The sequence below is a fragment of the Gouania willdenowi genome, chromosome 19, assembly GCF_900634775.1.
Source record: "Gouania willdenowi chromosome 19, fGouWil2.1, whole genome shotgun sequence".
In the NCBI taxonomy this organism is placed as follows: Eukaryota; Metazoa; Chordata; class Actinopteri; order Blenniiformes; family Gobiesocidae; genus Gouania; species Gouania willdenowi.
This window is the reverse complement of record NC_041062.1, coordinates 5,315,137-5,340,551: the sequence shown is the minus strand read 5'-3', so window position 1 is coordinate 5,340,551 and position 25,415 is coordinate 5,315,137. Positions and strand designations below refer to the sequence as shown.

At 37.7% G+C, this 25,415-nt stretch overlaps 2 protein-coding genes and 1 non-coding gene across 3 annotated transcripts; 1 reads left to right on the top strand and 2 right to left on the bottom strand.

Moving 5' to 3' along the window:
• Positions 1 to 1,163: 1,163 nt before the first annotated feature.
• Positions 1,164 to 10,774, top strand: LOC114481256 (cerebellar degeneration-related protein 2-like). The gene is made up of 6 exons (XM_028475925.1): positions 1,164 to 1,385; positions 2,431 to 2,543; positions 4,486 to 4,634; positions 4,706 to 4,867; positions 7,130 to 7,349; positions 8,725 to 10,774. The coding sequence occupies exons 1-6, from the start codon at positions 1,304 to 1,306 to the stop codon at positions 9,304 to 9,306; spliced, it is 1,308 nt and encodes a 435-aa protein (XP_028331726.1). The 5' UTR covers positions 1,164 to 1,303; the 3' UTR covers positions 9,307 to 10,774.
• Positions 10,775 to 11,336: 562 nt separating this feature from the next.
• On the bottom strand, positions 11,337 to 24,723 carry polr3e (polymerase (RNA) III (DNA directed) polypeptide E). Its single transcript, XM_028475924.1, has 21 exons — positions 24,571 to 24,723; positions 22,984 to 23,080; positions 22,728 to 22,778; positions 22,126 to 22,203; positions 21,916 to 22,031; positions 21,754 to 21,836; positions 21,258 to 21,365; positions 20,985 to 21,034; positions 20,693 to 20,812; positions 20,527 to 20,612; positions 20,380 to 20,424; positions 18,131 to 18,222; positions 17,900 to 18,020; positions 17,735 to 17,816; positions 17,573 to 17,632; positions 16,796 to 16,953; positions 16,641 to 16,702; positions 16,116 to 16,570; positions 13,704 to 13,781; positions 12,147 to 12,269; positions 11,337 to 12,081 (listed from the first exon to the last, which is right to left on the bottom strand). Exons 2-21 carry the CDS (start codon positions 23,020 to 23,022, stop codon positions 12,025 to 12,027), a joined length of 2,064 nt encoding a protein of 687 aa, XP_028331725.1. The 5' UTR covers positions 23,023 to 23,080; positions 24,571 to 24,723; the 3' UTR covers positions 11,337 to 12,024.
• A 142-nt stretch (positions 24,724 to 24,865) lies between these two features.
• Positions 24,866 to 24,947, bottom strand: trnal-aag (transfer RNA leucine (anticodon AAG)). The gene has a single exon. It is a non-coding gene; the product is annotated as a tRNA-Leu (tRNA).
• Between the last annotated feature and the right edge of the window lie 468 nt (positions 24,948 to 25,415).

Here is a 25,415-nt window from a genome sequence, read left to right as displayed (position 1 = left end):
GGATGAACCTGACTCTGAAGATTCAGGTGTGACTCAAGTCAAACCAACGTTGACGGAAGTGCAGCACAGGAACCTTAATGTGTGGACTTCAAAATAAAAGAATTGCAGATGTAACTGGCAAAAAGAAAATGTACAAGACCTGGCGGCGTTTTGTTGTTCTTTCAAATCTTGTTGTATCAAACGGAAATTAAGATAAATGTAAACGTTTTTATTCTATTATTATGTGTTAAAAAGACTATAAATTAAATTGTGTATGTGTGTGTTTTTTTTTTTTTGTTTTTTTTTTAAACAAGATCAAATATTGTTCATTGGCTGATGATAGTCAGAGATGTTTTGGTTGGTTTGGTCAATCTTTTGTTTAAAATATTTGAAAACCTTTCTCATAAAGGGAAGATTAAAAAAATATGCTGTGAAGAAATACATTGTTTATTTGTGAGTTAATTGGAAAGAATGATGATGTAGAAATGTGTTCACACATATTTTATTTGACATTTAGTTTAAATTTGTCTTCACATTTTTCCCATACCCTTTAAAATTATTTCAAATAAGGGTAAACATTAATCACTACTGATTTACATATTCATTATTTATTATTATTATTATTGTGGTTTTTATTATTATAACACAATACACAAACTTGACAATCTAGAACTAAACAAAAACATACATACTAAATCCAAAATAAATCAAAGGTCACTCAAAAAACACATTTCCAATCATTTGGGGGAATCCTAGCAGCAGGTTTAGATTGACCAAACGTTTTTTTAATATTTTGAACTCATTCAAAAACCATGAAAAACAATGCTCCGTTTATAAATATTTACATATATGAATAAAAAAAATATTGTCTAAATTAAAATTCAGTTGAAATTAAGTCAAGAGAAACCTTTACTTTTATACTTTTTATTTTTTTTTAAAGCAAGATCAAATTCTGTAATAAAACCCAAAAAGCATTTGTGTGCTCACATGTAAAAAATAAAAAATAAATACACAACAGTCTCACAAAAAGAACATTTTATTAACATCCAAATTTAAGTTTTGATACAACAACAAAATCCGTACACAAGGTTATCACGTTTGATATGAACATTTATTGTGAAACTCTTTAAAGGAAACACACTCTGCGCACGTTACAGTATTATAATCTGTCAGTGCGTGCGTCTGTCTGTGAGTCGCGCACACGCACACCGGTACTGCAGTAAGGACAGACGGGACTGTAGCACCGTGGTTCATCTATGACTTTATAAAAAAAAAAAATCTGAGCAGCTCCTGAACGCACCGTGTGGATTTTATTTTGGTAAAGATGCTGACAGACATGATCGTGGAGGAGGAATTTGAAATCAAGGAGGAGGAACCGTGGTACGACAAGCAAGACCTTGAACATGGTACAGTTTTTATTTAGTCTTTGTCTCAATGATCCTTAGGTTGAAGATTATTTGACCTTTTATTAACATCAAAGAGCCATTTTTGGACCATTTTCACCATTAACAATACTGTTAATTAACCATTTTTAGTTTTTTTTTAAAAAAAAAAAAAAAAAAAGCTTTTCACATGTCTCTTTTACAAACATGAGAAATATTGAATGTAATTAATAGGGATGTGCATTGCCATGAATCTGACGATACGATACGATTCACGATTTGAATGTCACAATACAATATATCTTAATAATAAACAATGCAATATACGTTACAATATATCACAATATCAATATTTACACCAAAAATTTCACCTTTACAAATAGAAAATGGTATGAAATGCCATTTATTTGCTTAAGTGCATTGAGGAGTGAGGTAGTTTACATACTATGCATCTGTTAGCACAATTCAATTTTTTTTCTTAATAAAAAGCATGATTAAAAATGAAATCGATTGACATTTTTTTTTTTTATCGATGCAATATTTGTGCAATGAAATATCACGATATATCGCTGAATCAATTTTTTTTTTCTTACACCCTTTGTTATTAAGATGTTGGAGGCATTAGTGTTTCCACAAAGATCAGCTATAACAGGGCGCTCTCTGCTTAATATCATGTTTAAGTGCTAAAGCATCCCTCACCCTTTGAGGCATTGATTTAAAAAGAAGTATGTGGATGTGTGCTGTGGTATCTGCAATCAAGACGTAAAGAGAGCAGATCCTCTGAGAGGCAGAAACTGGTTTGCTCACCACCTCCTGCAGATGCTTCATACAAATGGGATAATATCTTTAATTAAGCGCTTTGGTGAAAGAAGGTCACTTTTTATGAAAAAAGGAAGCGTTTTATTTTTCCATGTGGGATCTTTTGTTTATGTATCGTTACACTTCTCAATCAGAAACAGTTGCAACTACTTGGAAAAAGATGCACATTGGACAACAGACCAAAAAAAAGATGTTTACAATGCCATGTTTTGGTCGTTTTAGCTTTAGTTTCTTCGATCGTCCCTTACAGATCTGCAGTTGGCTGCAGAGCTGGGGAAGTCTCTCCTGGAGAGGAACAGGGAGTTGGAGCAGAGTCTGCAGCAGATGTACTCCACCAACCAGGAACAACTGCAGGAGATCGAGGTGAGGGCTTCATTCACAGGGAATATTGGGAACAAACTACAACAAAAATGGCTTCAAACGAATATCAATCCTCCTTATCTGGTGAAGAAACACAAGAAATCACTGTACGAATGAAGATAAAACACTTCTATGCATCAGTCTACGGCAGTGGTTCTCTACCTTTTCAGCCAGCGACCCCCAAAATAAATATTTCAGAGACCGGGGACCCCCACTGTTTGAAAATAGACATGAACATTGAAGAGCAAGAGAGTTTTGGGGTCCATCCATAAAGTCAGCAAAATGATGATCCATTGTTCTATGAATCAGTGATAACCACATTTATTTATTCATCTGAATAATATCCACTGTTGTCAGGGAAGTTCATTAATTATTTAGCGCTATAGTATATAGTCATCTTAAAGATGTAAGTCCTTGTTTTTATCGGAAATAAAATGGGTTGCAAGTGACCAAAAATGGCGGAAAAGGTGGTGAAATGGGATTTTAAAAACCACAGAAATTGGTTAAAAGTTGCAAATTGGAGTGGCCAAAAACGGACAGAAAAAGTGGTAAAAAAATTGGTGTCAATATTGGAACAGTTAGTTTACACTGGCAAATAATGGGCATGTCAAATTGTGAATGTGGTTAAATTGGCAAAAATAAGCTTGAAATATGGTGAAAAGAGGTTAAAAGTGACAATAATGGGTGACATTAGGTGGGAAAAGTGGTGGAAAGAGTTTAAAAGTTCCAAAAATGTATTAAAAGTGAAAAAAATGTGCAGAAAAGGCACTGAAATTTCAGGGAGAAGTGGCAGGAATGGGAGTAATGTAGCAAAAATGCATTAAAAGGAGCAAAAAGTGATGAAAATATGTCGTAGAAGAAAAAGGGTAAAAAAAATAAGCAAAAATGGGCTAAAATTGTTGAAAAATATTCTTAGTTTCTTCAGTAAAAGCCTGAAAAGGTTAAGAACCACTCCACTCAACGGACCATAACAGATTATTGGATGTATTTGGTCTGTTTGTCAACTTTCTAGTCATTCTGTTACACATACTGTACACACACAGATGAGAACCCTTTGTTTTCAGAGTTGATGTTTGGGTTTGTGTTGCTTTGGCTCTGAAAGGTTCAAAGTGTCGTCGTTGGTTTGAACTGATTAGATAAAGTGTCCTCAGAGAAAGTGTTGATCCAAGGAGCGTCATGAGGCGTTCAGACGTTCTAGAAAAGGGCGGAAACAACAGTAAAAATGACTGATTAGATGATGTGAGTTCATGATTAATACGCTAATAATAGCCTACTTCTTTCAATGAAACAAATGTGTTATTCTTTCAAGTTTTTAGGTGGAAAAATCAAATAACAGGGATGCGGTTTTGTGTTTCAAGTCATTTTATGTCAATTTTGGTCACACTTTACTTGACGTTTTATACATAAGGCTGACATTACACTCTCATTATCATTAATAAGGTATCTTGAAGGCTGTTATTAAGTGTCGCTTGCTAAATTATGACACCGTTGGAGCTATGTTGGCAGTTTTGGGTTAGGTGGAGGGATCTAGTAGGGTTAGGGTAACAAACAGCACTTAATGACAGCCTTCATGACACATTATTCATGCTAACAACAGGTGTCATGTCATAATGACAGCGTAATGTCAGCCTTTATGTATAAAACTTCAAGTTTAGTGTTAGTTCAATTTTGCTCGTTAAAAATAATCATATGGCTCATAAATAAGTCTCTTTTTCTTGTATTATAACGTTATTTATATATATATATATATACTTTTTACTATTTTATTGGTTTCAACATGTTTTACAGTCACCATATTACAAAAATAAATAAATAAATAATTGACACTCTTAGTTTCTGTGCATTTAACACTTCAAACAAGAAGCCAGGATTAAACTATCATGTTTTTTTGGGGATTTCCCTCTCACTCTTCTCACTTTTCCTCCCTTTCGGGCTGTTTTTCCAGTACCTGACCAAGCAGGTGGAGCTCCTCCGACAGGTCAACGACCAACACGCCAAAGTGTACGAACAGCTGGACGTGTCAGCTCGAGATCTGGAGCAGAGCAACCGCAAACTGGTGCAGGACAACCGCACGGCCCGCCACAAGATCCAGGGGTGAGACGAGGAAGAAGCTGGATTCTCACCTCGAAGCTCTTCTTTCTAACTTTAGTTTTTTTTTTTACCAGCCTGATGGAGACGGTGGAGCAGCTGCAGCATCAGGTGGAGGATCTGCAGCATCAGGTGGAGGAGAAGAAGCTCCAGCCTCAGAGGACACAGCACGGGGACAGACAGCGTCCTCGCAGCACTCAGAGCGTTTCCTGTCTGCAGGAGCTACAAAACACACTCAGGTAAAAACACACACTTTAAATCATTCCCAGGAATGGACTGGGACAAAAATTCAGCCCTGGCGTTTTCTGTCCAGACCAGACCACTGCATTATCAGCAACACCATGTCGAAGCCGTTAATAAGTCAGTGATGCTCAACATGTTGATTATGTCTTAATTTGAATTATTATTCCACCAGAAAACCTTAAAAGGGGAAACTTTTGAACCCCTTTTTACCTATTTCCTTTGGCCATTTCGCAACTTCCTTTGTCCCACGTTTTATCAGATTTTAACTACCTTTTGCCAACAAATATCCCTTTTTCCAATTTTTTTGTCCAAGTTCTTTTTGCACACTTTTATCCAATTTTTGTCCTTTTTTCAAATCAAATTAAATCAAATCAAGTTTTACTTCTAAAGCAATTTACAACAACCAAAATTGGCCAAAGCGCTGTGCATGATCAAAAAATACAATTTAAAAACAGCATAATATATAATTACCGGTAAAAACAGACCATTATCACATTTAAAAAGTGCCACAGAACTATGTGCCTTTCTAAACAGGTGAGTCTCTAGCTTTGCTTTGAACAGGGGCAGGTCTTTGATGGCATGTAACTCAAGCGGCAACAAGCTCCAAAGTTTTGGACCCGCCACAGCAAAAGCACGATCACCCTGTTTGTAACGTGGCCACTTTTAATCCCAATAAGGCTAAGCTAACTTTTGCCCAATAAATGCTACTTTTTTCCCTATTTTCATATAGATTTTTATCTCTTTTTGTTCCACATTTTTGCCCTTTTATTGTTTGCCACATTTTGCTCATTAAAGCCACCCAGGTCTCTCAGATCTATGGACACTGTCATCACTTCCTGTTCAGCGTTGCACTTTATTGCAAATAGAAACATGTTGGGAAAGGGGAACATTGTGAAAGAATTTGTTGCAGATAGTCGTTTACACGATTAAGGGTAAAACTACGGCACAATATCTCCTTTTTCTTAAAAAAATAAGCAAATATTTAGTTTATTTGGCCCTGACCTAAAATGATTTGGACAGCGTTGATATTATTCTTTCTCAGTGATAAACTCCTCCTTCTCCTGATAAAGTAGTAACTATTCAATGACTGGTTGGCTTGTTTTTTATATTGCTAAGTACAATTAAGACAGATTGCAAATCCTTCCCATCTTTAGCTTGTTCTGCTATATGTGCTAATCCTGCTCTCTGCTGCGCTCACTTCCTCCTGACCTTCACGTCAGCTTCACTCTTCACCAGTGTGTGTGCGTGTGTGTGTGTGTGTGTGTGTGTGTGTGTGTGGTCCCAGTTGGAAGGATACCAGGTCAGATGGACCTAATAATGCGTCTGATAATAAGGCATCTGACGTGAAGTTAGAGTTGGAAGAAAGCAGGTCAAAGTCTGAGCGTGAGGACATGGACTTTAATCTAATCACCTTCTCCTCTGCTGATAGTTGTTGTTACACCATGTGCTCGGCTTGGCATTCTGGTCTGGAAAGATCCAGAGATATCCAACGATAGGGGTGTGAGAACGCATCGGCAGTTTGAATTTAATTGTTTCATTTTCTCTTTTTTTTCAGAAAAAAATAAATAAAAAGAGAAATGAAGACAAATGAAAACAAAAAATGAGAAAGAAAATGATAAAAAGGCGAGTGGAATGAAAAAGAAGAAAAATAATAACAAAAAGAGAAAAAAGGAGAAAAAGGGGTAAAGAAGAAAACAAATGACAACAAAAAATGGGGAAAAACATCTAAAAAAAAAAAAAAAAAGATGGGGAAATGAAAAAAGAAAAAAAATAATAGGGTGAAATGAAAAAGAAGAAAAATAAAGACAAAGAAGAAGAGAAAAAAAGAAAAAACTAATAAAATTGTTAAATTTATGTCTCTCTTATAATTAAGATTAGAGTCGTGGGATGATGGAACAGGATAAAGCGATCAATCTTTTGTCGATTGGTGACTTCAATAAATCACACATTTTCAGTCATTGTGGGGCAGAAACAAAGAATTCTATTGCAAAAGGAGATAACTCAGTTTTTATACATTTTCAGAAAATGATTTTTTGCATGATTTGACTCAACTTAAACGAAATCAATACAAATGTATCATATTGTATATTGTGTATGTGTAACTTCTGTGCGTTATGTTGTCTTTGCCTTTGTTTTGCTCTATTAGAAATGTCAACGTGACTAATACAAAGTCCTCGTTTGGATTCATGAGTATTATTATCGTCAGAGTTCTGATCTGTGCAGAGAATATAATTAAATCTTTGCTTTGTAACAATCAGGTATGATGATGAAGACCTGGACGATAGCTCGGACCACCTGGGTTCCTCTGTTTTGTGGCGCGAGGAGGAGCAGGTGGCGCTGCAGCAGTCGCTCCGAGCACTACAGACGCAGTTCGCCACTGAGCGTGCTCGCCGCGTTCAGGCGGAGCGAGAGGCGGAGCTACTCGCACAGGAAACCGTGGCCATGGAGCAGCAGCTCTCACGAATGGAGGGATGTCAGGTGGGTTTGTGTTGGGGAACTTTGAGGTTAACCCCCTTTATTTCCACTTCACCAACGAACAATCCTGCTCTTACAAGTATTATTCAAATAAAACATATTTTAACGCAGGAATCGAATTAGTCCCTGTCAAAATCTGTTGGATTTTCCTTCATTAGTTCTTGCTGATGATAGTTCCACCTCAGGTTTCAATAAAACTTCTGAGCCAGTGAGTGGTTGAGATGTGATTTTTCAATTTCAATTGGATTAAAGTTGCAAATCAGAGTGGCCAAAAACAGACAGAAAAGTGGTAAAAAGGGGTTCAAAGTGTCAATATGGGAACAATTAGATTAAACTGGAAAATAATGAGCATGATCAATTGTCAATGTGGTCAAAAGTGACAATAATGGGTCAAAATATGCAACATTAAGTGGGAAAAGTGGAGGGAAGGGTTTATAAGTGCTGAAAACAATTTGCAGAAAAGGCATTAAAATGTGATGGAGAAGTAGCAGAAATGAGAGAAATGTAACAAAAAAGCATTAAAAGGAGCAAAAATATAGCAAGAAAAAGTGATAAAAATAGGTTAAAATAAAACAAGTTTGGTGTCGTTGCAGAAAAAAGGATAAAAATAAGCAAAAATAACGTGGTTTTTTGTGTCCTTGCCTTTAGGGACAGCAAGTTCTTTTTAAACAATATGTTAAGGTTTCATTTCATAACGCGGAAGTCAAGTAAACATCAAAGGGATCAGCAAACGCCTCTGAAGAAGATAGACAGTTGACAGCCGAAAGACGTCAGGAGATCAAAGTAAATTTCCTGAAAACAGTTGTCTGAATAAATGAAACCTTAAAATTGTATTAAAAAAGAACTTGCTGGACTTATTACGCAGAAGATAAAAAACATCAAAGGGATCAGCAGATGGCTCTGAAGAAGACAGGCAGAGATCAAAGTAAATTTCCTGAAAACAGTTGTCTGAATAAATGAAACCTTAAAATTGTATTAAAAAAGAACTTGCTGGACTTATTACGCAGAAGATAAAAAAACATCAAAGGGATCAGCAGATGGCTCTGAAGAAGACAGGCAGAGATCAAAGTAAATTTCCTGAAAACAGTTGTCTGAATAAATGAAACCTTAAAATTGTATTAAAAAAGAACTTGCTGGACTTATTACGCAGAAGATAAAAAAAACATCAAAGGGATCAGCAGATGGCTCTGAAGAAGACAGGCAGAGATCAAAGTAAATTTCCTGAAAAACAGTTGCCTGAATAAATGAAACCTTAACGTGTGTTGGAACCTAGTTCCAGTTTTTGTCATGAGATACAAGCTGGAGAGAAATTCATTAATTTAAGTTTTTGTGAACTTTTTTTATGAAGTGAAAGCTCTGATTATTCCTCTAACATCAGGTCCGACTGTTGGAGCTGGAGCGAGAGGCTGAGGAGCTTCGTCAGCTGTGGAGATCGGACTCTTCTGCCACTTTGGACAGAAGAGGAATCATCCCGGACCACGACCTCCTGTTGGACCTAGAGATCCTTCGCCCAGAGGAAGAGGATGTTGAAGGAGAAGCAGCTGCTTCCAGAAGCCCCGTCATGCTAAGGCGTAGCGGCAGCGAGCGGCTGATGAAGGCGGGGAACGCCCCTGGCTTCTCCGACAAAATCCACGACCACGAGTGCTCGTGTGTGCGCCGAGCGGAGGTGGTGAAGTACCGAGGTATCTCGCTCCTCAACGAGGTGGACGCTCAGTACAGCGCCCTGCAGGTGAAGTACGAGGAGCTGCTGCAGAAAAGCCAATCAGGGCTGCCGGAGGACGGAGAGGGCGGAGCCAGAAACAGGTCTTTGCAGACTTTGACACACCAGGAGGACCTGGAGGTCCTGGAGGACGACCTCCAACAACCCGAGTACAAAGAACTTTTCAGGGAAATCTTCTCCAGATTACAGAAAACCAAAGAGGACCTGATTGAAAACAGGGAAAGCCCTTCAGCTCAATGAAAGCACGTGATAACTTGATTTTTTCCACTCAAAGTGGACGGAGATCAGAGTGAAACATGATAGCATATGCACACAAACATCAGTGCCTGACACCATCACATGTAGCTCACATTAAACAAGCAACACATGCTAATCATCCTGGGATTTACTTCACTTAAAGAGCCTGTACTACAAAGCTGGACAAGTATATCAGAGATATACAGTATGTCACCTAACCAATCCTTCTCTGTCACAGAGCCCCTGTACAATGAAACAGGATATAAATATGTTCACTTAAAACAGGTGATGTCAGCCTGGTTACGTGCATGCTGTAGTGAAACTGTGTAAAGCAACTTACGTCACAATTGAGGATCACGTCTTTAAAATAATGAAGAATTAAAATCCATAATTCAGTTAAAGCAGTAAAAAGTTGCACTTTCACACTGCATCAAATTTGTCTTAAAAAATAAAAAATAAATAAATAAAATCTAAAATTAAAGCCATAAAATCTACAAATGCTACAGAAAAAAAACAACCAAGAATGTGAAAGCAAAAAAAGAAAAAGATCCTGATTTTTCAAGCTTCTAATGTCTTTGAAGCTTCCTCGTGAGACGGTTGTTCCAGATTTGACATTTTTGGTTACATTTCCTAAAGCTTCGAGACCCGTCTCCATAAAAAACATAAATTAACTTAATAATCGTGTGTCAAAAATCCTCAGGACAGGATGAAACATTAAAATGCATTAATTACTGGGCTTTCCTGTAATATTATATTAAAATTATGATTAAATAAGCACCGATTCACTTTTTTTTTAAATTTTTTTTTTACTATTTAACAAATAAACGTAAAAACAACAAATTAAACATGATATTATGTAACTTACAGTATATGCAATGACCTAAATGCTTTTGTGAAGTCAAACGATATGATAGGATTTCTAAAAACTGTAACAAAGCTTCTGCTGAAATCATACTTGATAACTGTGTTAGATTATTAGGTGGCTGTAGAAAATATAAACTGTGTACTGGATGATGTCTTAAAAAGTTGCTTAGCAATCATTTATTTTTGCTGCTTGTGTTCTAAAAAAAAAACCTGCAGGTATTAGTTTGTATATTTAGATGCAGATGCACTTTAGAAATGCAAGTGTTAAAAAAAAAGAAGCTCTTTTTATTACATCAATCAGTCGTAACATGAACACTGACATGGTTGCACATGAGAAGGACACACTTTGAAGAACACCTTCAGATGTTTAGTAGTGTACTGTCCACGCCTTTGATTGTGAGTCTTTGGACAGAGTAAATGTGTGTATTAGTGCTTTTTAAGCCACTCTGTGTAATGTGGGACCTCAGATTAATGCCCTGAGCAATAAAACATGAAGCATGAATGAGAACTCTACAAAGCTCCCAGTCTTTAGTTTATTTTATTTTTAAAAAGTTTGATTTTACCTTAAATGTGAAAATAATTGCAAAATAAAAGTGATTGAAAAGTCTTCCACAGAACAGGCACCAGTAACCAATAAAACACCTTTGCCGTATCATAAATTACACAACAGTTAATTAGTTATCACAGACTAAAGTAGAGGCGATAAAAGATTCATGTATTTATTTAATGTCTTTTTGCACCAACTGATCAATATCTCACTCTGAGCTTCTTTAAGAGTTCCTGTGGTAGCGTCTAGGGGTGTGCATTGCGATGAATCCGACGATACGATACGCAATGTGCATGTCATATGTCGACATATCCCAATACTAAAAAATATGATATGCATCACAATATCAATTACAATTTTCAGCTTACAAATGGCTTGAAATACAATTTATATCATTTTTCAAAAACAAGTGGTAGGTTTATCAAATTTTCAAAAAAAAGTTCTGAATCTGTTAAGTTTTTCAATTCTTTAAAAAAAGTAACCATGTATGTCTAACTAAAATGCACTGAGGAGTTTCTTCGTTAAAAAACCAGATTCAAAAACACTGATTTGGACATTTTTTTGGATCGATACGATAATCACGTGATGAAATATCGCGAAGAACAAACAAAAAATACAAATCTTTGTCCCAAATAATGTCTTTATTTGATCTCATCTTAACCAGTTTTTCCAATTCTGCATCACAAAGAAAATAGTTGTTTAAACTGTGGAAAATAAACCTCGGCAGCAGCAGCAGTTTTTTTTTTTTTTTAAACTCTTCTTCATGACTTCATGTTGGACTGAATTACACTGATACGTAAGAAAAAGCTAGAAAGTTACAGGTCTGTGATGGGATTTCCGTCAACATCGTCCGTGCACGTTTTTTTGCACATTTCCAAGTGCTTTAAATGTTTCCTTTTATTAAACAGTTGATCCCTAAAGCTCACTCTGTCCAATGGCCAAAATAAATATTTTGTTTACTTACAGGACAAGGTGTAAAATAATGAGTCAAAGGAAATGTTTGCATTCTTGACGTTTAGAGCAGAATGTAACAGTTGATTTGTGGGATTTAAATGGAAGCACCAGCGAACTGAGGTTTAGCCCAAAAACAAACATGAGGTAATCATTGCAAACACAAATCCTACGGTTTTATCTTAGAAGGACTTGGTTTCTTCTCATGTTGGGACTCCAGTTGTGTCCGTAGAGTTTCTGTCCTCCAGCTTAGTGCACCAGACGCTCAACGCCGTCAAGCTTTTTTTGAGGCCACACAGTCTGTGATTGGCTCTTGTCTGTCTGCGAGGGTTTGATTGGCCCCCGCACGGCTCCCGGGGTCAGGATTGGAGGGTTCCCTTGAGGTACCACATCCCCCCGTGGCTGCAGCAGCATTCCTGGAACAGCAGATGTACGTTAGGATTGAACAGTGAGTGAAGGCGCGTCACGGGGAGCGACTCACGTTTAGAACCCGGTCGATGTCGGCCTTTGGCACGTCTCCGAATTCCTGCGACAGTCGCGCGTGTACGGCTGATCTCCGGACTTTGTAGTTCTTGGAGAAGAGTTCAAAGAGAATTCGACGGTGCTACGGAAAACAAACGGATGTCAAAACAACGTAAGGATCCCGAAAAAAAGAAAAGAACCTTAAATCAAAGATTGAGATGTAATGATGCACTTAAGTCCTTTCAATTTGAATACATAGAGATCATACTATTCATTTTCGTTTTCACCCATTTTCTGTTTTTTGTTCATTCGAAATAAATAAATATTTTGGCGGGAAAAAAAAACCTGCTTAGTTAAAATACAGATTCTTATTCTTTTATTTAAATTGTCCAGAATTTTTTAAACTAATATGTTTTCCACATTTAACTTTCTTACAATTGGTCCGAACGCCAATAAACCAAAAAAAAAAAAACTGCACATTTCTTCATTTATCACCATGCAAAGTTGAACAAAAATATATATCTTTTAAATATAAAAAATACTTTTTTTTTTTCTTAAGTGCAGCTTATGTTTCTGGCTTGGAATGTACATATTTTTCTTAAGGAATCGTGTGTGTGTGTGTACTTTATTAATAATAATAAATTTTTATTTAAAGGCGCTTTTCAAGACACTCAAAAACACTTAAAACAACGTTAAAACAACAGCAAATACAGTGATAAAAACAAAGATCTATAAATCAGAAAAAAACATCAGTAAAGAAAAGGCAGGTAAACAACAATACTTGCACATAGTCTTCGTCTTCACTGTTATCTTCTCACCTTTTTCATTTTCTGACTTGGGAAAGCCAAAATGCTGCCACAAACTATGATAATAGAGCTGGAGTTCTTTGTTCGACGTTGCGCGGTAAATCAGGTGATGCGTTTCGATTAGCGCGAGAAAGAAGAACAAATGGATGCCAGTGTCTGATTAAATCGGGTTCAGGCTTAATGAGACATCGGGACATTTTTGCATCAATACAAGGAAAATAACTCAGTGTTTAAAACAAAGTGATAAGAACCAAACGACACAGAGCAGCATGTAATGAGGCATAATAGCCGAGAGTATCACCATTTTTAAACACAAACTGAATAAATAAATAACTTTACGATTTTTTTTTGTTTTGACTTTTAGGGTTTGTAATTCTTTGATTTTATGCTAATTTTAATGTTTTATATCATAAAATTGTTCCTTTAATTACTTCTGTGTGCATTCGTCTCTAAACCTTTTTGTCACATTAGCAAATTTCTGTGAAGCACTTTGACCCACAATTGAATTTGTAAGAAAGATACATTTTTTTTAGCAAATACAAAATATAAACGATCAAATACACCACGAATACATTTTAAAAAATGAACTCATTCTTATTGTAGTTTTTGAGATTATATTGAAAAGATTGTAATTCTTGACTGTCTGATGGGATTTATAATGAAGCCTTAAAGAAACAAATTAGCTTGTTTTTTTTCCAGGGTCAGTTTTTTGCGGTTTCTGATTGTGTGATGCACGTGGGCGTCGCCTTCAGACGAGTGCGTTTGTTTACCTTGTCGAAGTCTTCGCCGCTCTCCCACAAACCGAAAACCTTCTGCTCGTCTCGGGACGCCGTGGTGTGAGCAGGAAACTGGAATTTGAGCAAAGAGCTGAGTTAAAAGTAAATTCAATCAAATTCAGGCTTTATGTTTCTCTGTGATGAAATTGCATGTTCTCCCTCAGTGTCTATAAAATACATGAAGTGTCTACTTAATGTGTTTGAACAAAAGTCAAACTTTCAAGCATATAAAACCAACAAAGGTGCCATCACACACCTGGTAATGAGTCCATAGCCACAACCAACCGTGTTCCGTGTTGGAGCCAGACAGCAGCTAGAACATGCAGGACAGACACCCTCTAGGACTTGGGTTTAATATTTATAGGCTAAAGGACAAACCGAAACTTAAGCTGCTCCTGGTTTGATTTAAGAAATTAAAAACTATTTCTCACTATTTTTTTGTTAAAATCTTCTTTTAATAAAACATAACCAGTATTTTCCTTTGCGATTATTTTGGATTTTAGAGGAAACCATGAGGGTCTCTTGTAGCATCAGACCTGTTCATAATAAAGTAAATGTCAATGCTTTTCTTCTTTTTTTGCATGTTTATCGACCCGCTGTCCGTATGTCACACAGCATCATGTTCAGACCAGGATTATCTCCTCACTGACCAACATCCCAGTGACTGTTTATGGTGGATGGAAGGGCGAACCCAGAACTGAATGGATTTTGTGAACAGCTCCTTGGTTTAACCCTGTAATGAGCTTTGCTTCCAGGCTAATAATCTGTTGCATAATATAGACAAAGCCTCGCCTTGAAAATCCTCCCCCCTCAGAGAGGATAAGACTGTCTGGGTCCTGGTAGGAGGTCTAGTGCCTAATAAATGACCACAAAGCTCTCTGCTACATGGAGACAGAAATGGGCAGACTACTGAGGTCCATAATAAACCTACAATAAAGCAGCATAAGCCTGAATAAAACCACAGAAAACAACACTATGAACCTGGAGTGAAGCCAGAGATCAAAGTCTGTCTACATTGCGTTGGTTCTCCTTGTTAGTCTGTAGGCACTTTCTAAAGTTATTGTTATTGTTCTAAGGGTGTAAGAAAAAATGGATCTGGCAATATTTCAGGACGCGATTATTGTATCTATCCAAGAAATGCCCAAATACATGTTTTAATCATGTTTTTTAACGAACAAAAAACATTTAATTGCGCCATATGCATAGCACATAAATGCCTGGTCACAAGGTGTCAGTGAACGCACCGACCATGTTAAACTATCTCACTCCTCAAGGCATTTTAGCTTGGAAGTTGATTATACTTTATTTTCATAAAACATACTGGGCACTTTTATAGATGTGGTTACTTTTTTTTTTTTTTTTAAGAATTTATTAACCTAAAATCAGAATCTGTTGTAGAACCAAAAGGTTAACTTTTTTTGAAAAATTTAATTTCACAGTTTGATGAACATACCACTTGTTTTTGACATTTGTACTTGAATTACAGTGAGTTGCCATTTATTTGCTCTCGCAAGTTTAAAAAAAAAATTAAATAAATTTTATTTCATACCATTTTGTACTTGTAAAGGGTAAATTTGTAATTGATATTGCAATTTATATTGCATTAAGTATCAGCAGACATTGTATCATGGTCCTGAATCGTATCATCAGATTCATGGCAATGCACACCCTTAATTCTGACAGTAAAATATGATCTGAAATCTGCTTGAAAGGCCCTTACAAATGCTGAAATAAATTTGACATTCAGGCTAACATTAACGTGAATGCGACTCTTTTCTTTCCCTCTCATTTTGCGTGTCTTACTATGTGATTGAACCTCCAAAATACTGTTTTTGAACTTGTGTTGGTCTAAGTGTTTGTCTCTGTTACGGCCCTGGTCGTATTATTCTGTCTGAGTGAGACATCTGGAAAATGGAGCAGCTCTGACAACGGTCTCCTCTGGTTGGCCGACGGCGCAGGGGGATTACCTAAGTCATCTTCAAAAAGGGAGCAGAACTATCATCATTAATCGAGCACGCAACCTTAACAGCAGCCACCTTTGTGTGTTTCCCTATTGAACTCTTTAGTGTGCGAGTTTCAGTAGTAAGTATATTTTATTAGTTCGCTCACTTGTATATATTCTGCACATTGTCATAGTTTCACCACTTGTACATATTTTGCACTGTTAGTAGTTTTGAGATTGTTGGTTCTGTTCATATATTGTTGTTATACCTGTTTGGCAGGCCTCTTTTTGTTGATAAATTAGTGCTTACTTTTTAACCCGTTGTCGATGGTTTTTGGAGATCGAGTTTTATTTTTCGTTACCTTTATGTTGCGTTCCCTGCCAACCTGGGCGTATCAATCTCCTACGTTAAATGTCAACACTTCTGAAGGTGCTGCCTACAAAAACATTGCGTAAACACTCACAGGCACCATGATCTGTCTGCAGCGCATCAGCAGAACGGCGTCCTGCAGCATGTGGTCGGAGACGGAGTGGAACACGCTACGTCCTGCCGGCATGGAGGCCAGGTGGAGGTTGAACAGCCTCTTCAGCTCGTTCAGCGTCAGCACAAAGTGCTTCCGGAATGTCTTTGTCACAAAGTCCTGCAGCTCTGGGGATGCCATGTTGGCGACACTGTCCCCGTTACCGTTGGAGTGATCGAACCCCGGCAAGCTGGTGCTGGGGTATCCGTTTACAGAGCCGTTGGGAACAGGGGAGGTGTCCATCGGCTCGTCTTCCCTCACGCTGTCAGGCTCCTGTTTGACATGAACGCCACTTCCTACTCGCCGCGTTTCCAGGTCCTTCTGCAGGGACGAGCGGTTTTCCTGCACTCGATCCTGAGCCATCTTCAGACGCTGATCACCACTAACGTGCACGGACACTAAAACACACGAGCCATCATGTCAGGAGAGATATCTCAGGTGAAAATGATGTTAAGCACCAGTACGCACCAGGCTGAAGGCAGTTCTTAGGCATGAAGTCATCTTTAGAAAAATTAAACACCTTCTCCAACCTTCAGAGAAGAAACGAGACACAAACATTCAGAATAAACAAAACAGCAGGTGAACATCAACAACTACAGCCTGAAAAAATGGGAAACACATACTTGCTCTGAATGCCGAGCCACAGCATTTGCTGCCTGTGGGCAACATCTGGATGTTTCTTAATGAAGTCCACATCAGTCGGGAGCAGAAACTCCCAGCCACGGTTCACCCGAGGAGCAGCGACATGCTCCAGGAAGTCCTTCACATCCTCTGGGGGAAGCTGAAGGTGGTAGGAGTGGGGTTTTTTTGTTTAATACACTTGAATTTTCAGGAAACATAAACCCACCCCACACTGGAACATCTTCAAACCCATTGTCACACAGAGAAAAGTAAAAAAAATAAAATAGGGTTTAAAGCCAAATGTACCTAAATTTACCACATCTTATACAAAAAAATAAATAAATAAATGCATCGGCCAGTGTCATTTTAAAATTATTATTGAACCAGTTTTGACGAATGATATATATATATATATATATTTTTTAAAAAGCTTCCACGCTCAATAGAACTTCCCTTTCTGACCCCCCATCACATATTTCATTTTTTCCAAATTAAAGGCAGGGTAGGTGATTTTCGAAAGCTAGCATTATTTTGAATGTAGCCTCCCTGACAGCTAACACAAGAGGAAGGTTACCTTTTATGTTGTTTATGAATTTATTAAAGGCGCAGTAATTGTTTTTTAATTGTAAATGGGAAAAATGTCGGTCACTGTAATCATAATTGAGTTGTAATTGCACATGGATAATTGAAGACGTAACTGTAATTGAAAAATGTAATTGACCCCAATCGCGGCAGGGATTAAAGACACTGTGATCACTGTTTAACGCACTGATCCTTACTTTGATGATGGATGTAATCTCCTTCCTCATAACAGAACGTTCCAGAGTGAACCGCCACATCTAGAGGGAGCACCACAGTTGTTTCATCACTGTTTAAAAATCTAAAAAAAAAGTTTACACAATGTGCGGCAAATTCATGTTAGTTTAGTTTAATTAAGTCACCACAAAGTCTCTGCCGCGGCACAGGACTTCAGCAGGAACGCCGCTGTGAGGACTGCACGTGTTTTTGGGATAAAGAACATCGCTACAGAAAAAAGAAACAACACATCAGCTTTTGCAGCTTATGTTTGTGTTCTGCTTGATGGTCTGGGTAACATCTGCTTTCACCTTTTGACAACCCAGTTGCCCTGAACCAGCAGTGCCACCTGCTGGATGCAGCGCATCACTGCAGTGTAGTCTGTGCCGGAAGCGAGGAGGCCCATGAGGTTTGCAAACGGCATCACCTTCACTGAGGGACAGAGAAATTACATCCTTGTTAGTTTTTTGTCACAAAGAAATAAGTTATTTGTCACGCTAAAGAAATAAAATAGATCAATAAATTGCGTTACGCAATCCTACCGTTCTTCATCAGGGTCTTGACTTGGTCTCCCAGGGGCAGCGTGCGCAGCTGAGCCATAGAGAGCACGTTACTGGGACCTACAGGCTTCACACTAACACACAGAGACATGGAAGTCATTGATGATCCTCAGGGAACTTTCATCTACTAATGCACCAAAATTCCGGACACCGAAACACTTTTCTGACCAAAACAAGTCGACAGTCTGTCAGCGCACATTTCACAGCGTTTTAAAGATCATTACTTGGATAGGATTAAACCAGCATGCACAAAAAAACAATATATTAAATATTAGTATATAAATAAATAATAAATATAGAAATAGTAGTATATAAAATTTTGATTGATCAAAGCATTGCTGAATTTAATCCATGCGTGACGGCATCAAAGAGTGGAACTAAAAATAGCATTACGCATGGCACAGCAGAGACCTGAAGCCATAATGCAACATCTAGTGGACAAACATAAAACAATTAATGATTGGAATTAATTTGACTGACATATTACAGTTACGCACTTGTTTCCAAACTTGTGGAAAACTTTGGCACAGTTGTGGCAAAGTGGGCTTCCTCCTGAACTTATTTGTACAAAAACGTGTATCTTTGGCCTAATGTTTATTATCATCACCAAACGCACTACAGTTTATGTCCATACATTAGTTCAATTATTTCTGCTTATTATTTCCCTATGGAGAATTGGATTTATACAGTAGTCCCTTGCTTATCGCGGGGGTTACGTTATAAAAAAATCCGCAATAGGAGAAATCCGCAAAGTAGTCAGTTTTAAGGCTGTAGAGCCCCTCACCACACACTTTAAACACTTTATACACAGGAATTAACATTTCTCTCTTGTTTAAACTCTCAAAGTTCAAACCTTCATAGATTTTTAAACATAAACCTGTTTTCAAACACAGCACTTCAGAGTCACACTGCTACTGATCAGACATTGATGCCGAACGCATTCAGAGTCTTTGTTGACGATGACGTCAGGCCATCAACACGGACACCGGTCTGTTCACCCATTCAACCATGGAGTAGAAGCTGTGTGTGACCATCTGGAGCTGTATGACACGGCCTTTATAACCAGGACTGAACTAAAAAGGATTTGGTGTGGAGGAAAATCAGCGAGGAGGTGGTAGTAGCAGGTGAACGTTCTCTCTGTTGCACTGAGCTAGCATAGTATTAGCCGCTAATCACAGCCACTTTTTTCACTGGTGGTTTATATTTATGAGGAGAAAAAGGAGCGCAGCTCCTCGCTTCAGCAGGCAGTGAAACTCACCAAGTTAGATGTGGCGCTGGTGGGTGAACGCAGCATTAGCCAATCAGGACGCAGAACACAATGCGCGTTCATACGCTGTAAAAAAAAAAATGCATGCAAAATTGCACTGTAAAAAAAATCCGCGAAACACAGAGGCCGCGAAAGGTGAACCGCGATATATCGAGGGGCTACTATATTTGATGTAAATCTCTAGTTTTTTGGGGGGGCGGACAACAGATTTCTGTATTTAAAACATGATTTATTGTCACTCAGTATCATATATTTCCAAAATTTCACATCTGTAGCCACTAAGGGTCCTACTTCAATCAGAACAAAGATTAGCCATGTCGGTCATGTGTAGAAGCTTAGAACAACATTATTCGTTATTGATTTGTGATTTTCGGAGAAAAGTGGCTGGGGCTCAATAGCTTAAACCTGTGGTCACAATAAATTATTTACGCTGCAATGAATGCTGAGAACAGGCCTGGAGACGACCACAGGAAAGGCGAGTACAGCTCACAGTCACTGTAATAAAGCAGAGAAGCTCAAGAACTTCAATGCACTTTGTGTTTTAATGAGAGAACATTTAATTTGACCCTCTTTCAGCAGCCCAGTCAGTTACAAGCCTCTATATTAATATTTAATGTATAAGTGGGGTCAACTTAAACATTTTATTTTCCTTATTTTATATTGTGGAAATGTCAGTGCAAAAATAAATATTTACATATTTTTAATTGATTTATTCTTTGAAGCATTAATGTTCATTTATATAATTGCATTGTTTTAATTTTAGTGAGGTTAGTACACATGTATAGCCACATATGCAATGATACTAATAATTTGCATAATAATTTATTTCGGTGTTTCGCTTCTCGGCCTTGGTTTTCTTATTTTTGCTTTTTGGTTTAGGCCAATAATTTTCATTTCGTTGCATCCCTACTTTCATCCATCCAAGAACAGAGAAAAAGATAAAAAAAAAAAAAAAAACACTTACACTTTCTCCTCTGAAAGAGGTGGCATCAGCATCGTCAGATACTCCCTGAGAAAACAAGAAAGTTGGCTCGGTTTCTTTTAAGAACATTTTACTTTTACACAACCAGTCTGAGTCATTAAATCCTTTGAAACGTGACTTTTCACTCACTTTGGAGTTTTGACCAGTTCAGAGTTCTGAGAGGCGTCGACTGACTGACAGAACAGGTACTGCCTTTCATGCTCTGAGCGTCCGTCCTGGATTAAAAGACGAAACAACTTCAGCACCAATCTGCAGCAAATCACCACCAGACACAGCAGCGACGGGGGCCCTCTACCTTCACACTGTGGTACTGCAGGTGAACCCAGGGCTCCTCCGCCTGCTTCTTCTGCAGGAACTCGTAGGATTGGATCCTCCTCTGCCGAGCCTGCTCCGACTCTGGACGAGCGAATCTCACCTGCATCGAACAGCAGTGAGAAAAAAATAATAATAAATAACTTGTATGGTCACATGGGGCCACACACTTGTTTACTAGGGGTGTAACGAAATAGTTAACTCACGATACGACATGAAATATGATCTAGGCCTTTTTTATTTTGCAAAATTTCATAAACATTCCTATCGTTTACCGTGATGGCCTTTGCCTCCTCCTCAGCCTCATCCTGGGATGAGTCTCCACCTGCACCCACAAGATGAAAACCATCAACATCAACACAATGACAACATGCTTAGCGTTCATTTTAAAGAAAACAAATCATGTCCCTCTTTGTGAGCACATTTGAATAAAATGTACACAAACAACTACTTTGCATTGATGATCCGGAGCTGTCTTCAAACCCTGATCAGCATAAATGAGTGAGATGTTTGGGATGGAAACAATGAACGTTGGACTTAAAACTTACCCTCGTTGGCCGCCTCCCTCTCTCTGGTTTTGTTGTCAGCTTTGTCCAAGTAGGAGAAGCTGGGCCTCATTTGAAGGATTCCGGCCAGCGGCGTGACATGAAGCTCACCTGTGAAACACATTCATTTTGACACTAAAGTAAAAAATCTAGTCAATCTTTATCATTGCTCACTTTAAATCAGTTACCCTGGTAAAAAAAAAAGAAAAACATGTCTGTTAATTGACTGCATTAGTAAATATGTGGACTAGACAACTGTAAAGTACTGAATTTGGAACCCATTCCGAGCTGTGATATCTATGGAGAAGGAATGGGAAACTGACAGATTTATGGTCAAATGTATCCTGACAATTAAACTTATTTTGTCCTTATTAAATAAGTGCTACTTAAGTGCATTATGAGAGTAAAACATAAATCTCAAATCTTTAATACAACTAAGTGAGTGAGTGTGAGCCTACGGTACAAAAACAAAACCCCACGTGATGAAACCAGGTCCGACCTTTGCGGAAAACTGCAGCAGCATATCTGGAGGTGTTTGTGGTGGCCTGGATGGAGGTGAAGGTCTGTTTGTCCATCATCTTTCTGCAGAAGAGAGTAAAACGTTTCATACAAACAAAGAAGAGAGAATAAAAAAATGTTCAGCCTGAGATGACACACGTACCCAGAGTACGTGTTGGTCTCTTCGTAAGTCGTGCCGTCCACATTCAGAGCGATCTGCTCTCCTTTACTGCGGCAGTAGTTTGGACTCATCGTGTTGACGGTCATCTCCAGCTCCACCTGTGGGACAAAAACATCACAAAAGTTACGTTTCAACCGCAAACACCAAAATGTTTGTTTAAATTTTTATTTTATTTTTAAAAACAGGACGTACTCTCTGCTGCTTTGGCTTGATCTTAGCAGCCAAATGGTTGATGTCATCATAATTCATTGTGGAGGGTCGGACTGGGTACTGTGTACGGAAACAAAAAGCTGTGGTTTACATCCATCATAAACACACATAACACAGCAAACAGGTATAGCAGGGGTGTCAAACTCATTTTAGATCAGGGGCCAAATACAGACCAGTTTGACCTTAAGTGAGCCACAGATTTTAGGTAAAAAAAAAAAAAAACAAATTCAACATTAATGTGCCCTGGTTTAGACTTCTACAAATAAAGGATAAAGTATGTGATTATATGCTCATCCGTCATTGCAGAATCTTCACTTAAATTTCCCTGATTTTCAGAATTTGGGGAATTTTCTTGGAATAATTTAAGGAAAATTTGAGTTCTTTCAGCAAATTAAGATTAAAAATGACAGCCGTCATGTGATATAAGACCTGGAAAACTTAACGGAATTTTTGTTTTTGGAGGGCCTGCGATATCTACAAATGAATTAGTTGGTAATTTACAAAAATGTTTTTTCTAACATTTGTACTTTCTCAAGCGGGCCATATTTGAGTCTGACACATGTGAGGTATAGGAACAAACTCACCTGGAAAAGAAACAGCTTGTCTGCGAGGCTTTTGGCGAGATACACATCGATCTGAAAGAAGCAAAAGCACCAATTAAAGCCCTTTTTCCCGCTCAAAAATATCCTAAAACTGGTGAAGATTTCCCTAAGAAGCTGGAACAGCAAAGGGTGGGTCAGTATTATATTAAACCATAAGAATGTATCTTAATAAAATTCATGTGTGGCAGTGTATAGTGTCAAATCTTCAAACACTATTTCTCAAGTCCTGTAAACTTACCTCCTCTACGACGGGGTCATCATCGTCGTCACTGGCCATGTTGGTTTGTGATGTTGTGACACAGGAGATTAGTGGCAGCAGATCTCACCGATCCAAACTGTAAACAAAGAAAATGCTCAACTTCTCATCTGATTTCTAACCTTTTGAGCTTTAACTAGGGTGACCATATGTCCAGTTTTACCCAGACAGGTCATCTTTTCACGTCTTGTCCAGAGATATTTTATTTAAAAAAATTAAATTGTCCGATTTTCACAGGGACCTTGAATGTATCTCGGGGAACACGTTAATTTAAAAGACCATAACTTTGCTAATATTTAATCTATGGGAGGAATTCAATCAGTTTCTGAAAGAAAAATAGTTGCTCTTTAAAGCCAATATTGTTCATTGCGGTAATGTTACTCACAATCGTCACACACGAGGAAAAGAGAATCAAAGTCCAAGAGAAAGAGAGAGAGATTAAAAGAGAACAAATACTGGTGGATTTAATTGAAAAGGAAATGTTTCTCATTGATTCAATGATTGAGAGATTTTAGGAAGGGTTATATGAGATTTTTCAAGGATGGATTGTTAAAGTGTAAAATAAAGGTGATTGACTTGAGTGATCACAGATTTAAGATTTTTTTTGTTATAGAGATAAATTAGTAATTAAACCTTATTAACAATAACAACTTATTTGTTTATTACATTGTATTTTGCCTTTACAAGGTAGGTTCAAGAAAATGTTGAGTACTTTTTGAATCCTCTTATTTTGGAAATCAAAATATGGTCACCCTACTTTAACGTAAATGGAAAAACTAAATTACACAATACATCAAAACACAATTTTATACTCCCAACTTTGGAAAAACAGTTCAAACATGACTGTGCACATTTGTAGAGGAAGAATACGTTGTCATGAAAATGCAAATCTTTAAACTGACAAAAGATGTCAGACACAATCACATGATGCAACATGCAGCAATTCACGCTAATGCGTCATATTGTTGTTGTTTTTTTAAAATGTGAATCACACGACAAACAACATTTTTTTCGCGACTGTATCACTTCATCCAAAACAACACTAGTTTAAAAAAGTAATCCGTCGTTTGCCGAGATAGCCCATTTACCAACCTTATGTATATAAAAGTAATTAACAGTCACCTTTATATCCAAACGTTAAGATAAATAAATACCTGTTAAAGTGAGTATCACAGACACCGACAAGCTGAGTGTTCTAGATTTATTTAACAGCACATAAATCCGATGATAGTCGCTGACAAACTACTACTGGTGTCTTGAATCTGCTCGTCTCTATTGCGTCCTGGTGACTTACTTCACTGTTTAAGACGCCAAGTCTACAACAGGACAGCACTATATGCTTTAAGTATGCAAAAGAAAATCAAAAAATCTGACTGGTTTGGGATAATCTTACATAATCAACAAACAGCGACACACAGGCATTAACTAACAAACCAACCAGTTGCTCCGCAACACTATAGCCGTGCTAGCTTGAGGTGCTAGCATACCCATGTTTTTCAGCTTGTGTATAAGACGTTGAATTAAAAGTCTGTGAACTGCAAAACACAACTCATGGTGTTAGTATCCCACCTGCAGCGACACCGGGCCGTTCCAGCTACCTCATGGGTGTGTGTTCGCCTTGGCTTAGCGGTGAGTGAGAGGTGAACGGTGTGATAACTCAGCTCCAGGTCCGGGCTGGACTCCGTTACCACCAGAGCTCCACGCAAACACGTGGGGAGGAGCTCCGGCCCACAATGCACAGCGGGGACGTTATTGTTTCGTCAAGCGTGAACATAATATACAATCGTGACAATGTTTAACAACGGGAGTTAATGTAAAAAATACTTCTCAATAATAAAGTGCAAATCATCAACAAAAAGGTTACTGGCAGCGGTGGGATTCGAACCCACGCCCCCGAAGAGACTGGAGCCTTAATCCAGCGCCTTAGACCGCTCGGCCACGCTACCGATAATGATTCAACACATAATACTAGGGATAATTTTGGTGGTGAAAATATCCTCCTTCATAATATGTGTCTTTATTATTAAATAATAATAAAAAGCTTTTCAATCAAAATAAAAATTACTTCAATCAAAAAAAAAAAAACTTCAATCAAAAAAGTTTACTTCAAAAAGTGTTGAAATGCAATTAATTGGGTCTCAAACATTTATTTTTTTGCATTTGAACACTTTTTTTCTTTGATTGAAAACATTTATTTTTGATTGAAGTGATTTTTCTTTTGATTGAATAATAAAGACACAACAGATATGCGTGAATAACATATGTATTTATATGTGTTTGGTAATTGTATTTGTAATAATGCTTGTGTGATTAATATAAGTCTTCCTATCCTGCAGGATATAATGTGTATGGTGAAATGTGGTATGTGAGAGGATTCATACTGTATTTTGTATGATGTAATGTAAATAAGAAAA